Source organism: Bicyclus anynana, chromosome 27, assembly GCF_947172395.1.
Source record: "Bicyclus anynana chromosome 27, ilBicAnyn1.1, whole genome shotgun sequence".
NCBI classification, from domain to species: domain Eukaryota; kingdom Metazoa; phylum Arthropoda; class Insecta; order Lepidoptera; family Nymphalidae; genus Bicyclus; species Bicyclus anynana.
The window spans coordinates 742964-758309 of NC_069109.1; the positions used below are offsets into that span (position 1 = coordinate 742964).

A 15346-nucleotide genomic window follows, 5' to 3' on the forward strand; every position below is an offset into this window, starting at 1 on the left:
CTCCTATTGATCGTAGCGTGATGAAAAGTATACTGTAACCTGCCCAGGAGTATGAAGAGTAATTGTACCAAGTTTCGTTAAAATCCGTCGAGTAGTTTTTGTTTCTATAACGAACATACAGACGAAAATTTTACTGATTGCATTTTTGGCATCAGTATCGATCACTAATCACCCCCTGATAGTTATTTTGGAAATATATTTCATATTTAGCATGAAATATGTAGGTACATAGTTTCATAAATTCTGCGAAATCTATGAATTTTTTCAATTTTTTTCAAAATGAAGTTGCTCAATATCCTCCTCTATATTCCAGTGTGTTCCGTAAAAGACTTTGCTGCAGACACTAACCTGAATCGAGTGGAGTGTCCCGTGGAGCCAGGCCTGGTCCGTCGTCTTCTCGACAGAAGTAGGTCGCTGATATGTTGGTTTTCTTCACAATATGTCACCTCACAATAGATAAGTTGATAGCACAACGAAGATTAGGAATAGTATGTCCTTTTATCGCGATATGGTTATTTTAACGGGAATGCGTTGATAGCCGCTCGGCTGGTTGCGGGTAACTGAATATATTGTTTAAATGGAACGCTTCCTTTACTATAGGTCGTGACCACAGCAATTAGTCATATAAGAATTATAAAAAATAATGACATTTGAAACTTCCTCAAGGTTGGTTATAGATGATACTTTATTTTTATTGTGTTCCAGTACGGAACACAGTGAAAGTTCCATTAAAATTGGTTCAGCCGCTTGAGGCTCTATTAGATAGGGTGCATCAAAACGGAGGTTTAATAAAAAAACAAAAGTAAAAATAATAATACCTAAATATTGTACAATGTCGAGTTGTGTGTTTATGAAGTGTAAAAACTACACTTAAATGCCTTTTTTTTTCTTTACATGTTAGCCCTTGACTACAATCTCACCTGATGGTAAGTGATGATGCAGTCTAAGATGGAAGCGGGCTAACTTGTTAGGAGTAGGATGACAATCCACACCCCTTTCGGTTTCTACACGAAATCGTACCGGAACGCTAAAACGAACTTATCTAAGAACATTTGGGTTATTGAGACAAATCTAACGATATCTTAATTACGTAAATCAGTTCAGCGGTTTGGAAGATATGAGGTGATAAAAAATATTACATAATCATTATCAACCCATATTCGGCTCACTGCTGAGCTCGAGTCTCCTCTCAGAATGAGAGGAGTTAGGCCAATAGTCCACCACGCTGGCCCAATGCGGATCTTCACACACGCAGAGAATCAAGAAAATTCTCAGGTATGCAGGTTTCCTCACGATGTTTTCCTTCACCGTTTGAGACACGTGATATTTAATTTCTTAAAATGCACACAACTGAAAAGTTGGAGGTGCGTGCCCCGGACCGTATTCGAACCCACACCCTCCGGAATCGGAGGCAGAGGTCATACATCACTTACATACATACATACATACAAGATACGCGCGAAAAACATAACACTTTTTGCAGTCGGGTTAATAAAAACAACTATTACAGAAATTAGCACATTTATTAAACAAAACTTAACTTAAATGGTTAACATTTGTTATACTTTAGACTTAAACAGAACATTTCTGTATCTAGGAGTTAAAGAAATTAAAAAAAAAACCATTTATTACGACTTCATAAGGGTAATAGCACACAAATCGGGACGAAATCGGGACCGTATCCTACTAATATTATAAACGCGAAAGTTTGTATGGATGTTTGGATGTTTGTTACTCTATAACGCCGCTATTTAGCTGAAAATTGGAATGGAAATAGATTTTACTGTGGATTAACACATAGGCTACTTTTTATCCCGAAAAATCCATGGTTTCCCGAGATTTGCGAAAACTGAAGATTTTGATGATATGAATGTTTGTTACTCTTTCACGCCTCGACTACTGAACCGAATTAGCTGAAATTTGGTATTGAGATATATTATAGCCTGGATTAACACATAGACTACTTTTTATCCCGGAAAAATCCATGGTTCCCGAGGGATTTGTGAAAAACTAAATTCCGCTAGTGCATGATACTACTTATTGGCAACACTGCAATGGATGGATGGATGGAAGCGATGGAAACGACTTCAAAGAAGTATTTCAGTTATTTCGATCTTAACACAAAATTACTAAACCGATTTTCATGGAAATAAAATGGGACCAATCTGAAAGTATACTCTGTCAAACATAAAAAGAATTTTCAAAATTGGTTTATAAATTACGAAATTAAGAGGTAAAACAAACATTAAAAAAAAATAACATACGCGCCAAATTGAGAATATCCTCCTTTTTTAAATCGGTTAAACGGAGAGAAAAATTTAAAAATCTAAAAAAAAAACGTTCTATACTCCCTTAACGATTCATATTAATACTTAAGAGGCAATTTGAATTTTAATAACATACCCAAAGTTTAGGGGTAGGGTAGGGTAGTTCTTGGGTGGGAGTAGAATAGGGGTAGGGAATGAGTCAAAGCGAAGCTTTACCGGGTAACTTGTTGTAAGTTAATACATTTTTGTCTTCTAAAATCTATACTAATATTATAAAGCTGAAGAGTTTGTTTGTTTGAACGCGCTTATCTCAGGAACTACTGGTCCGATTTGAAAAATTCTTTCAGTGTTAGATAGTCCATTTATCGAGGAAGGCTATAGGCTATATATTATCCCCGTATTCATACGGGAACGGGAACCACGCGGGTGAAACCGCGCGGCGTCAGCTAGTAAAATGATATTACGCCTTATACTGATGGTAGCTTTTCCTTCATATGTGTGCTATCACCTTTTAAAAAGTCCTTAAACTAAATTTTAAAAAAAAAATCAGACCTATTAATTTAGTTATTTTATGTTTATTATAATGGAAATCATTGGAAAAGTGATTACAAAAATAATGTCTATGCAAAAATTAAATAAAAAGAAACATTTCAAAACGTTTTATAATAAAATCGAAAACTATTTGACCTGTCGAGTCGATTTTTTATAATCACATTTCTTAACTATAGATAAATTTCCATAAATAAAAACCTTCTCAATTTGGGTTTTTTTTTTAAATTCAACCATTTGAAAGACCTCATATACATATTTTTTTTATTGTCTTTGAAAAAGTGATTAGGAAAATGATGTCTATGTAATAAAAAAAAAATCTATTCAAAGTAAATGGAGACGAAAATTTTTAATAGCGTTTCGATAAGTAAATTGACTTAATTAATTGAATTAAAATTGAAATTTTCATAATCACTATTTTTTGACTTACATAAACAGTTTTTTTTTTATATAATGTAGGTGTAAGTAAAAATTTTTTATCCTAAAGGAAAAAAAACAACAATTTTCAAAGACAATTTAGGTTTATTTTAAAAAAAATTTTTAGTTTAATTTGTCATCGAAAGGGGATTTAGCAAAAACAATGTCTATGTGATAATAAATAAAAAAAAAACATTTCAAGGTAAATTTAATTGAAAATTAAAACTGTTTTCATGTCTAAATCCAACATTTCGGGAAAGAATGTATTATATCTTGGCAAGGTCTTTGATGACACTCCCATGATATGCGGGCGACGTGGGAGAAGGACTGCGCAGGTGTGAAGTCGTGCGCGGCCCATCGGGAGTGTTACGAACGACTTTGCCAAGCTACAGGAGTGGGTACGACAATAGACCAACGGGGCCGGGATCGAATCTACACCCCATTATTTATAGTAGGGGAGCCGACGAGGCGATTTTTGCAGTTACTCGAGCGCGGCAGATGAACATAAGGGAACCTTGCACGTTGTTGAGTACCACCAAGTCATCATCATCATCATTATCACTTTTGAGCTCGAGTCTCCTCTCAGAAGGGGTTAGGCCAATAGTCCACCACGCTGGCCCAATGCGGATTGGCAGACTTCACACACGCAGAGAACTGAGAAAATTCTCTGGTATACAGGTTTTCTCACGATGTTTTCCTTCACCGTTTGAGACACGTGATATTTAATATCTTAAAATGCACACAACTGAAAAGTTGGAGGTGCATGCCCCGGGCCGGATTCGAACCCACACCCTCCGGAATCGGAGGCAGAGGTCATATCCACTGGGCTATCACGGCTCTCCCATCTCTACCAAGTATGAGCTCATAATATTGGTGGGTTTAGGGCAATAAAAAAAAACAAAAACTATCTACAAAAATACTCAACCAGCACGTCAGATAAGGTTAGTTAATTTAAGCTTAATTACAATTTAAAAGCTTAATTACTAAAAGGTGTAAATTTCAAAAATCTAACGATTTTAGCGTAATGTAATGGAATGAGAGGGTCACAAAGTTTCAAAATAAAACCCTTATATATTAGATCTCGAATTACGAGCGCAATTCATTGTTTACTTATTTTTAACAAAATAATCTCTTAGATAATCGCTAGAATTTTCAGACAATTTCAGTAAGTCAAAGTAATTAATGCTTTTATCGAAAGTAATTAGTCTGTAGTTTTTTTTCCACCGCTAAAAGAGTAAATAAAGTAATCTCCCTATAATTTAATCTACCAAATGTAATCGGTCCCAATGACGCTTTAGTAACTACAAATTTAGCATCCCCGGCTCCTCTACTATTAGGAATTAAAGAAAATAATGAATTACAATTTTGTAACAGAAAAAGGAATATGTAATTTGCAATTTATAACCTTTAATAAACAAATTCTTCTGCATATATACTTCACGTCAAAAAATTCGAAACAGTCCTTTTTTTATTTTTTTTTTATATTTTCGATAGTTCCATCATTTGTAAACCGATTTTTAATTTTTTTTTTATTCTCTACAAGTTAGCCCTTGATTACAATCTCACCTGATGGTAAGTGATGATGCAATCTAAGATGGAAGCGGGCTAACTTGTTAGGGGTAGGATGAAAATTCACACCCCTTTCGGTTTCTACACGACATCGTACCGGAACGCTAAATCGCTAGGCAATACTTGCCGATAGGGTCGTAATATTAATAAGGTTGTCATTCAAGTTACTCTTACAAGTTATATGATCCTGGTACTTGGGATAAAGAATCCATACTAATATTATTAATGAAAAGTCTGTCTGTCTGTCTGTTACCTTTTCACCTCCCACCAGCCTGGACCAATTAAGAAAATCTCAATCGGCCCAGCCGGGGATCGAACCCAGGACTTCCGTTTTGTAAATCATTCCATACCACTGTGTCGATTTTTTTGATGAGAAGTATATTTTTATACACATATATATAATTATTCGGTAGGGGGTCTGTACACTTGGATACCTTCCATCCTAGCTTTCCTTCTCTCCGACGGGGTGGCACCGTGGACCTTCAATATGATGCTGGGGGCCATTCGTGAAGGGTCTGGGACGTATGACGTCGTAGTCTCCTACAAGGAAGAAAACAACCAATCAAGGAAAGTAAACAGTCGAATTCTATACATTTATTCATAATTTGAGATTTTACTTATACCATTTGTAACAACAAACGTTACCGTGGCATAGAGTACTACTAGCGCCATCTAGAATCTATACTTATAATACGAATTCTGTACATTATATACAGTGAAAATATTTTGAAAATTTTTATTGGGGGGCATTATATAAATGATACTGAAGCTAAAAATATTTTTTTTTCGACTTTTTGTCTGTCTGTTTGTTTTTTTTTGTTATTCGTGCATCACGCTGAAACTACTGAATGAATTCAAATGCAACTTGGCACGGTTTAAGACCATAATACGGGGAAGGTTATAGAATACTTTTTATTGCGAAAATAAAATGAGAAGAGGGTGAAATAGGGGTTGAAAGTTTGTATGGAAAGTCCTTCATTTTTAGAGTTACAGTTTTAAAAATTTGTTCATAAATCATAAAAAACATAATATAAAATTTTAATTTATTATTAAATATTAAAATATTTTTGAAATCGGTTAATAAACGAATATATATTAATAATAATATTTATTGATTCACTAGTACCTCAGACCAATTATAGAAGGACCAGTATCGGAACCATATTCACTAACGAAATTTTCTGTCATTTTCTAAGAAAAACGTGCTTAGATTTGGTATATATCTTTTACTAAACTATAAGTTTTTGCCCGTTTTTTACATTATTCAACTACACAAAAAGGTATTTTTACGGAGCTCTTTAACCGACGAACACGATTACAACTATTTAACATCGATTCTATAGAGACAGTTTTTATAATTGCATTAGATCGTTGATCATATACTTTGACACAAAATAAACGTATAGCGAGGCAGGTCCTATAGAATAGTTGGTCTGAGACTAGTACACATAAAAATAATTTGCATAAGTCTGTGATTTCCACACTAGGATTCCCTGTATTGTGGTAATCACTTTCTTCCACAGTAGTGAAACAAGGATATAACAGTTTATGAAGTGTGTGACAAACAAGTTAAGTTAGGTAGTAAAGTTAAGTTAGGTGGTAAGTTAATGCTAAGTTTATATAATTCAAAATAATTACAATATATTATGTGAATATGTTTAAAAGTGAATAAATATTATGACCTAACTAAAAGTGGCTATGTAGTTAGTCTGTACGCCGTAGAAGTAGGTGCGAGAGGATTACCAGCAAAATCTCTCTATAACTTGCTTAAAGACCTTGGCCTCTCTAGAGGTGCAGCTAGTTCTGTATTAGAACGAGTATCCAAAGCTGCTCTAATAGGATCTTACCAAATGTGGTGGCAGGGAGAACAACACGAGCAGAGAACGGGGAGTATTGATCGATCGACAAGGAATTCCTTAACCCTACATCCTGTAGTTACAAGTCCGGGACTTTGCTTGGTGTTTCTCTCTACCACGCGATGGACCCGGCACCCGCACGGTGAATCCATGGAATGCTAAGATATTCGTCTCTGTGTGGTGGTGGGTTTGTATAAGTGTGTGTGTTGTTGAATACGAAGACTACTCACATTCTCCCAGTTCTCCTCGCAGTGCACCTCTGGCGGCGGCTGCACCGGCACCACTGGCCTCGTGTCCTTGTCCGCGCAGAACGTGTGGTAGTCCATCTTGTGGCGCGCCTTGCAGTGCGACACGTGGTGCTGTCACCAATGATCATTGTATACTATAGATCTGTTACGTCAGATGCACAATGCGGATGATGAATAGGTTTGAAAATATTGATTTTATGATACATTCGGGTAAATAAGGTCAATGTTAGAATGAGTATTCAAAGCTGCTCTAATGGGATCTTTAATTTGGATAGGTAGGGAGAATAACACGAGCAGAGAAGGGGAGTATTGATCGATCGTCAAGGAATTCCTTAACCCTACATACTGTAGTCAAAAGTTCGGGACTCTGCTTGGTTTTTTTCTCTCTACCACGCGATGGACCCGGCACCCGCACGGTGAATCCATGGAATGCTCAGATATTCGTTTGCAAGCAAGCAAGCGTAAGCAATTTTGTAAAAGTAACAGGGTATCTGCGATCATTACTTTCGGAGCTACAGGGATTTAAAGGGTCAGATTTGCGGCGCTGCCGCGGATCCCTAAAAAAATGCTCCATACAAAATGGCACGAATTAGTGACGTCGTTGGCTCGCTAATCGTTAGATTTGTATGGGCAATTAAACAAAATTACAAATATCTTTTTGCCGTCTCCGTGGTACAGTGGTAAGCGCGGTGGATTTACAAGACGGAGGTCCTGGGTTCGATCCCCGGCTGGGCAGATTGAGATTTTCTTAATTTGTCCAGGTCTGGCTGGTGGGAGGCTTCGGCCGTGGCTAGTTACCACCCTACCGACAAAAACGTACCGCCAAGCGATTTAGCGTTCCGGTACGATGCCGTGTAGAAACCGAAACAGGTGTAGATTTTCATTCTCCTCCTAACAAGCCCGCTTCCATCTTAGACTGCATCATCACTTACCATTGACCTAATTTACCCGAATGTATCATAAAAATCAATATATTTACCCTGGTCATCAATCATCATCCCTATCACAACATTGCCAGAAACCATAGAGAAACTTACATCAAGTTCGGCTTCATCCAAGATGTGTGTGGAGTCGAACGGACATGTCACCTTCTTGGTGGTGCGGTTCTGTTTACCACACTTCTGTATGTGCTTCGGCATCCTGTACCTTGCTACCTGGTGAGACATGTTGAACGGACAGGTCAGAAGATCCAGCGGGTCTGGGTCGGCCATTGCTGGAAACAAGATAACAGGGTGAGTTTTCTTAATAGCTGATTACTAACCAGATGTTTGTTTTACTGTTGCTTAATTAAAAGCCACAATGTCGTACTAAAAGGTTATAGTGCATGCCCCGGACCAGATTTGAACCCACACCATCCAAAATCGAAGGCAGAGGTCATATCCACTGGGCTATCACTGCTCTTTAAGTAGGTAGGTAGTGAGTGAATTAAGTAGGTAGTTGTCTCTCAATAAGTTCAAAGTTTTTATTAAACGTAAGCTTATAGAAAAGTCGTATTATAGTGTCAATGATTACGTAAATGACAAAATTGCTTGGAAATGAAATGTATTACATGACAGGCTACTTATATACCTATTGTTAAATGGTGATAAACTAAAAAAGGATAAACCTGGCTGAGTTTGTTGTGGGCTCTTCTCGGACCAAGGCGCGTTTGGAACCCTCGTAACTTTAATTTTAAGTTTTCAAATAATTATTATCACCATTATCTTAAGTTTAATATTATTACCTGATGTTTCGAAAGAGCTTGTAAACTAAGCCTATTTGAAATAAATGAATTTTGACTTTTGACTTTTGTTGATTAATTACACATTACAACTACCATGTTTTTCTTAATAAACATTATCTAAAAAATAAATCGTAATATTTAAACATAATAGTGTTGATGACGGCCTCTGTGGCAGAATGTGCGGTGGATTTACAATATGGAGGACCTGGGTCAGATCCCCAGCTGGGCCAATTGAGTATTTCTTAATTAGTCCAGGTCTGGCTGGTGCTAAGTTTCGGCCGTGGCCAGTTACCAACAAAGACGTACCGCCAAGCAATTTAGAGTTCCAGTAGGATGTGTAGGAACCGATAAAGGATGTGCATTTTCATCCTACATTTGACAAGATAGCCCACTTCCATCTTAGATTGCATCATCACTTACCATCATATGAGAATGAAGTCAAGGCCAAACTTGTAAAGAATAAAAAATACAGTGTTGGTGGTCTTTGGATTTTTGCTTGAAGTAAAACCATCATGCACATTGTGACTAGTATATGTCAACAGCCTAGACTGTCAATAGATGAGTCTATAAATACAAGCCTCGGACAAGAGGGGGAGTTATTTGCACTTTGATGCTACAGCAGTACGTACCACGAGGTACTAAGTAGATAAATTATATGTAAATATATTCAATGTAATAACATTAAGCTGTAAATATTATATGTGTTAACAATATTAATTTTGTGTTCTTTCAGAAATGTGACTAACATCCACACTAACAAAAAAAAAAAAAAATCCGCTATTTATAGTGTCAAAATTAAGCTGATTAATAATCAATTCTTGATTCCCAGCTTACACCGATCAACCTTTAAAAGTGTGTCTTCCTTACCCACGCGACATTAGCGAAGTAAATTGTACCCAGTTGGTACAGCAGCAAGCCATAAAATCAAAATTTGAATTGAATTGAAGTAGATACAGCGTTCAACCAACTGGATAAGATAACCTGAGTGATCAACCAACCTGAGTGTGTGCAAACACTACAGAGACCAACACACAAGTTTGACTGGATGTCCTGCCAGCAGCACAGCATGAGGACTTATCCGATTGTAGATTAGCAGTAAGTGCTCTTAGATGCATATAAAGTAAGGAATGGACAAAGGAGGCAGTCAACAAAAAATAAACAATCAAACAATGAGATTGATGTCTGTAGATATATTATATTACACTTTTCTTAGTATTAACAAACCGCCATTACTTCTCAGAAGTTATATATAAACAATAAAACTAACTGGTACTCAACACAAACAAATCCCAAGGTCAAACATTGTAAAGATCAATGATTTTATGCTATTAAACATGATACTTCAGTAAAAAGGTGGTGACAGAGTCCAGGAAAAAAGAATATGGTAAAAGTGTGTCAAAAAGAGGTAGGGGTAGACCTCCGAATATGGCTGACTATGGCCCAAAAGGATCTAAAAGAACTGGGACTCTCTGATGAAGACGCATACCAGCGTTGGAAGTGGAAGTTCAGGGTTCCTTTACACAGGAAGTAAAACTATAAGAAATTGTAATTGTTATCAATTGTAAATTATAATACTGTATGACTTTTTCAAAAGAGCAACTGTTGAGTTTCCTGCCGGTATCTTCTCAGCAGAACCTGCCTTCCGAACCGGTGGTAGAATCTTTACAAATAGTCAACTGACGTGTCAAAAGTGCTTGTAAACTGAGCCTACTTGAAATAAATGAATTTTGAATTATGAAGTGGAGTCAATTGATTGGGAAAGCAGATCCCATGTAATGGAAATATGCGAGGTGAAAGAAGAAATAAAAGTGTGTCAAAACTGAGTCGAACATAGTCACTCAATAACTGAGCATAATAATACCTAATGGCGACCCCACACTAGAAAGCGCAGTGTTGGTCGACCCCCCACCAGGTGGACTGACAACATCAAGCAAGTCATTCGCTGGCTACAGGTCAGGATCGTGATGTTTGGAAGTGCTTACAAATGTCCTGTAGTGGACGAACATCGGCTGATATGATAATAATGATAAGTAATATTTAAATATTCTACAATGCAGAGTTCTGTGTACAGGAAGTGTAAAAACTATATATACATAAATATATCATCATCATTATCAACCCATATTCGGCTCACTGCTGAGCTCGAGTCTCCTCTCAGAATGAAGAGGTTAGGCCAATAGTCTACCACGCTGGCCCAATGTGGATCGGCAGACTTCACACACGCAGAGAATTAAGAAAATTCTCAAGTATGGATGATGATGTATTCATCATATCCATTTCCTAGGTACCTGCGAATAAATTATTCTGAGCGTAGTAGTACCTATAGTCAAATTGAGTAGGTATTTTAAACTATGTAAACAAACAAAAACAGCTGACTCAGGGGTTCTCAACATTTTATCATTATTTACGAATATTATCATGAAATAAAACTTCCTGTGATAAACAAATATTTTTTTAATTCTATATTCCTATATAATATATTCTGTTATTTATCAAACAGATAATGCTTCACTTATATTAAGGGTTCCGTAGGCAATAAAGAACTCTTATAGTTTTGTTTCTTTATTATGTAGAAGCAAGCATAAGGTTTCCTCGACATATTTAAATACATTAATCAAAACGGTTTTCTCGGAGGACGATAAGGGTGATTGATTCGTACGTTTCTTTTTTGGTGACGGAAACAATAGCAACGCGGAATAACTGCTCCGGCTAGTACCAGGCTCCGGTTCACTAATTTTCGTACTAAACTAAATAAAATTAATTAATTAAACTGATAAAAAACCCGACTGCATAAATGATAAAAAAACTGAAAAGAAAAGAAAGCTAAGTCCAGAAGTGTAGAAAACAATTAGAAAACAGTCGGGACCTATTATATTGAATAGAATGATTTTCGTCTACATTTTTTATTAGGTCCCGACTTTAGTTTGATCAATTTTTATATCATTTATGCCGGGGTTTTATATTTGTTTAATTAATTAATTTATTTCACACTTTTTAGTTACGATAGATGGTGAATTTCGGATATATTGGTTACGTTTGTTACAAAGTACGATAATGTATACCTAAGTCCAACCGAAATTAAGTAAATATTCAAAAAATCTACGCAACCCTCGGTGGCCGAATCCGACTCGCACTTGTCCGATTTTTATAATCAATATATTTCTTTTAGTCTATTTTAGGTGTTTTATAACTACACTTAATAAACCTCGCACCTTATAGTCGTCCGCCTCGCGTATTATGTATAGACTTAATTAATATTAGAATTAATAAATAACGTTTTCCTAATTGTAGTTTTTTTAACATGGCCATGATATACTATTTTGAAATTCTCACAAAAATCCCTTGAATTTGATTCGCATGTTGCAATATTCACAAAAAAAAAACTTCACCCCGATTCTATAGCGTCTCACAGTCGTCTTGTTGGTTTTTTTTTTCTAATTTCACCTATCTAAGAACACTTGGGTTATTAAAACAAATCTAACGTTATCTGAATTACGTAAATCCGTTCAACGGTTTGGAAGATATGAGGTAATAAAGAATATTACATACATACATACAAGATACGCGCGAAAACATAACCCTTCTTGCAGTCGGGTAAAAACAGTAAACAAACAACAAATACACTATAATTAACAATAACAACGAAACGAGAACAAAACGAAATAACAAAAATTACAAGGGAAGAAAATATGCACGACAGACTGGATTTAGTTAACGAATCATTAACGAATACTGATATATAAGTAGGAGTATTAGTCATAGACAGCAAATAAAGTAGTGTTCTGTGCTGTGAAGTGTGAACTGTCAAATGTCAAATCTTCTTTCACTTATTAATACAAAATCAAAAAAATTATCATAGTATATGGTAATTCTGCAATAAATGAAAGGTTAAATTCACATTAAAATAAAAGAAATCATCGTTTTAATTACAACTTCTTTCTTCTTTTGATATGAAAATACGACATTTATAAAATAATTAAAGTTATAATTTAATTTTATAAATGCACATTTAATACCCATAAAACTCAATATCTTTATTTTTCATAATGGTTTGTGACTCATGTCTGCTTGGGTTCTTTTTATGTCGTTTGTATTGTTTTTGTGCAAACTCTATATATTTAACATAGACGAATTAGAAATGGAAATGGATCGCACCCAAATGCAGCAACAAAATTGTCTGTCGTTTTTTGAAGGGTCCGAGGTAAACTCAGTCATCGATAATATTTAACAAAAATAAATAATAAAATATTTAACAAGAATAATATAATCTGTACACAGAATATTAAATTAATGAATCGATGTTTTGCTGTTTGTTCGTTCGTTAGAAGAATAGTATCTATTTTTCTTTTAGATATTGTTTTTATTACAAATTTATTATTTATTATAATTATGTTTTTGATGACCTCCGTGGCGCAATGGTATGCGCGGTGGATTTACAAGAAGGAGGTCCTGGGTTGGATTCCCGACTGGGCTGATTGAGGTTTTCTTAATTGGACCAGGTCTGGCTGGTGGAAGGCTTCGGCCCTGGCTAGTTACCACCCTACCGGCAAAGACGTACCGCCGAGCGATTTAGCATTTCGGTACGATGCCGTAACCGAAAGGGGTGTGGATTTTCATCCTCCTCCTTACAAGTCAGCCCGCTTCCATCTAAGACTACATCATCACTTACCATCAGGTGAGATTGTAGTCAAGGGCTAACTTGTAAACAATAAAAAAAAAATCTTAGATTGCATCATCGCTTTCCATCAGGTGAAACTGAAATCGAACGTCACGTCATCTTTTAGTGAATTAGAAGTTGTTGACCATTTTTCATGCCATTGAACTACTTACTACACAAACCGGAATGATTAGGGAGTTTTTTCAGTCGACGAAAACGATTACAACAATGAAACATCGATACGATATAAGTATACACGCGTTAGATCGTTGATTGATTGACAGAGAGGTAACGTCTTGCGAGGCAGGTCCTTCTATAATTAGTCCAAGATAATTAATTAATTGTATGTGAATCTGGGCTCAAAAGGGCTAGAACCCAGAGCCGTAAAACTTATTATTAAAAATAAAATGTATGTGAATCGAAACGAAAAGTGTCGCCTAAAAGAACCTTTTTGAGGAGTGATATTGTTGTGTAAAAAGCCTAAAGTTGTGGACTATATAAAGCATAAATTTTGTGTACGGTTTGAACGTTTTCGTCAAATTTAGTTGCTAATAATAAAAATTATCTGTTTATAGCAATAAACTTCTTTATGCAATGAAGTTTTTTGCTCTTAACCGAAAATTCAGGAGAATAGCGGAATTATCATTGTTCAATTTATCGATCTTTCATTTTGACGTATTAAGTACCTTTTACAGAATTCTTTACAATGAAATGAAGCTCAGGAAAAAGAATGTTTTTATCGTTAGATTATATTTTTCCACTAAAATAGACTAATACTAGTTAAATATTACACGTTTGAGTTTATGTGGTATTTTTAAATTGTTAAGAAAATTAATATGACTGAAAACATACCTGCAAATTTCAAGTTTCGTGATGTAGGTAGAAAATATATTTATATTTTATAAGGTTTTCACAAAAACTTAAAGCGAATACTGTGCAACTCAATGCTAGTTTTAGCTACCAAAAAACACGCGTAAGTCCACCACGAATCGAAAACGAAAACGAGTATTTTCAATTTTTCTCGCACTTCGCAGTTTCACGCAAAATCACGCAAAATACACAGATCACATATTCTACTCTTTGACACAGATCAATAACAGTGTAACCATCTCTCCAAAATATTTATCCCTAAAGTTTGTGTCGAAAACCCCTAAAATCGCCTTAATTATTGAATTGTCCCCCTAAAAAATATAAATTCATAATTATTTAGAAATAATATGCTGTAATATGTTTCAAAAGTCTATATTTAATACAGACAAAATATTACCTCTTTATCTGAAGATTCAGATTTTTTGAAATCATACATGTTGACAATGAATACATTTAACAATTTTTTTTATTCGATGAAAATTGCCGCCAGTTGCCTTTAGAGCGGTTGTTATAGAATAAAGTATTATACATATGTCGTTATAAGTCGCTAGGTCAAGAAAGAAATATTAAAATTATCATCAATTTAAAAATATTAAAGAGTCAAAAAATCCCTGAAAATACCCTTAAAAATTTTAGACCCCTAAAAAAATCCCATTTCATTTATTTGCCCCCTAAAGCTGGGGGAAAACCCCTAAGTTGGGAACCCTGATCAATAAGAGTAAGACCACAGACTATTTAGATACTACCCTTTTATCTATGGTATCTATGACGTTGTAGGATACTGCCACTAATAGGCCGTACAGACTACTTTAGTATTTTAGTCGAGTACATACAATTTTTGGGCGGTAAATCCAAAAATTGTTCGTACTCGACTAAAATACTAAAGTAGTCTGTAAGGCCTAGTTTGGACTACTTTATTAAAATACTAAGATTGGAGTTTGCGGTGACGTGATAAAAATACAATTTTGTTTTATAAAAATATTACAATTACGAGATTATTTTCACAAATAAAAATGTCATTAGAGTTTCTAGGCATTTAAACTGCCACTATGCAAAAAATCTTCTTGGTTTTGTACAGCAGGCGAGTAGCCTCTTAGACCACTAAAAAGAAAGGACTTGCCTCGTAAACTGTTACACTTCTGTCAAAGATCAAGAATCTAACGCGTTTATATAAAAACTGTTGTTATAGA

The 15346-nt window shown here is 35.3% G+C and overlaps 1 protein-coding gene across 1 annotated transcript; it reads right to left on the reverse strand.

Moving 5' to 3' along the window:
- Positions 1-1504: 1504 nt before the first annotated feature.
- On the reverse strand, positions 1505-14370 carry LOC112056949 (gametocyte-specific factor 1). The gene is made up of 4 exons (XM_024097435.2): positions 14139-14370; positions 7944-8119; positions 6889-7017; positions 1505-5342 (listed from the first exon to the last, which is right to left on the reverse strand). The coding sequence occupies exons 2-4, from the start codon at positions 8115-8117 to the stop codon at positions 5205-5207; spliced, it is 441 nt and encodes a 146-aa protein (XP_023953203.2). The 5' UTR covers positions 8118-8119; positions 14139-14370; the 3' UTR covers positions 1505-5204.
- Between the last annotated feature and the right edge of the window lie 976 nt (positions 14371-15346).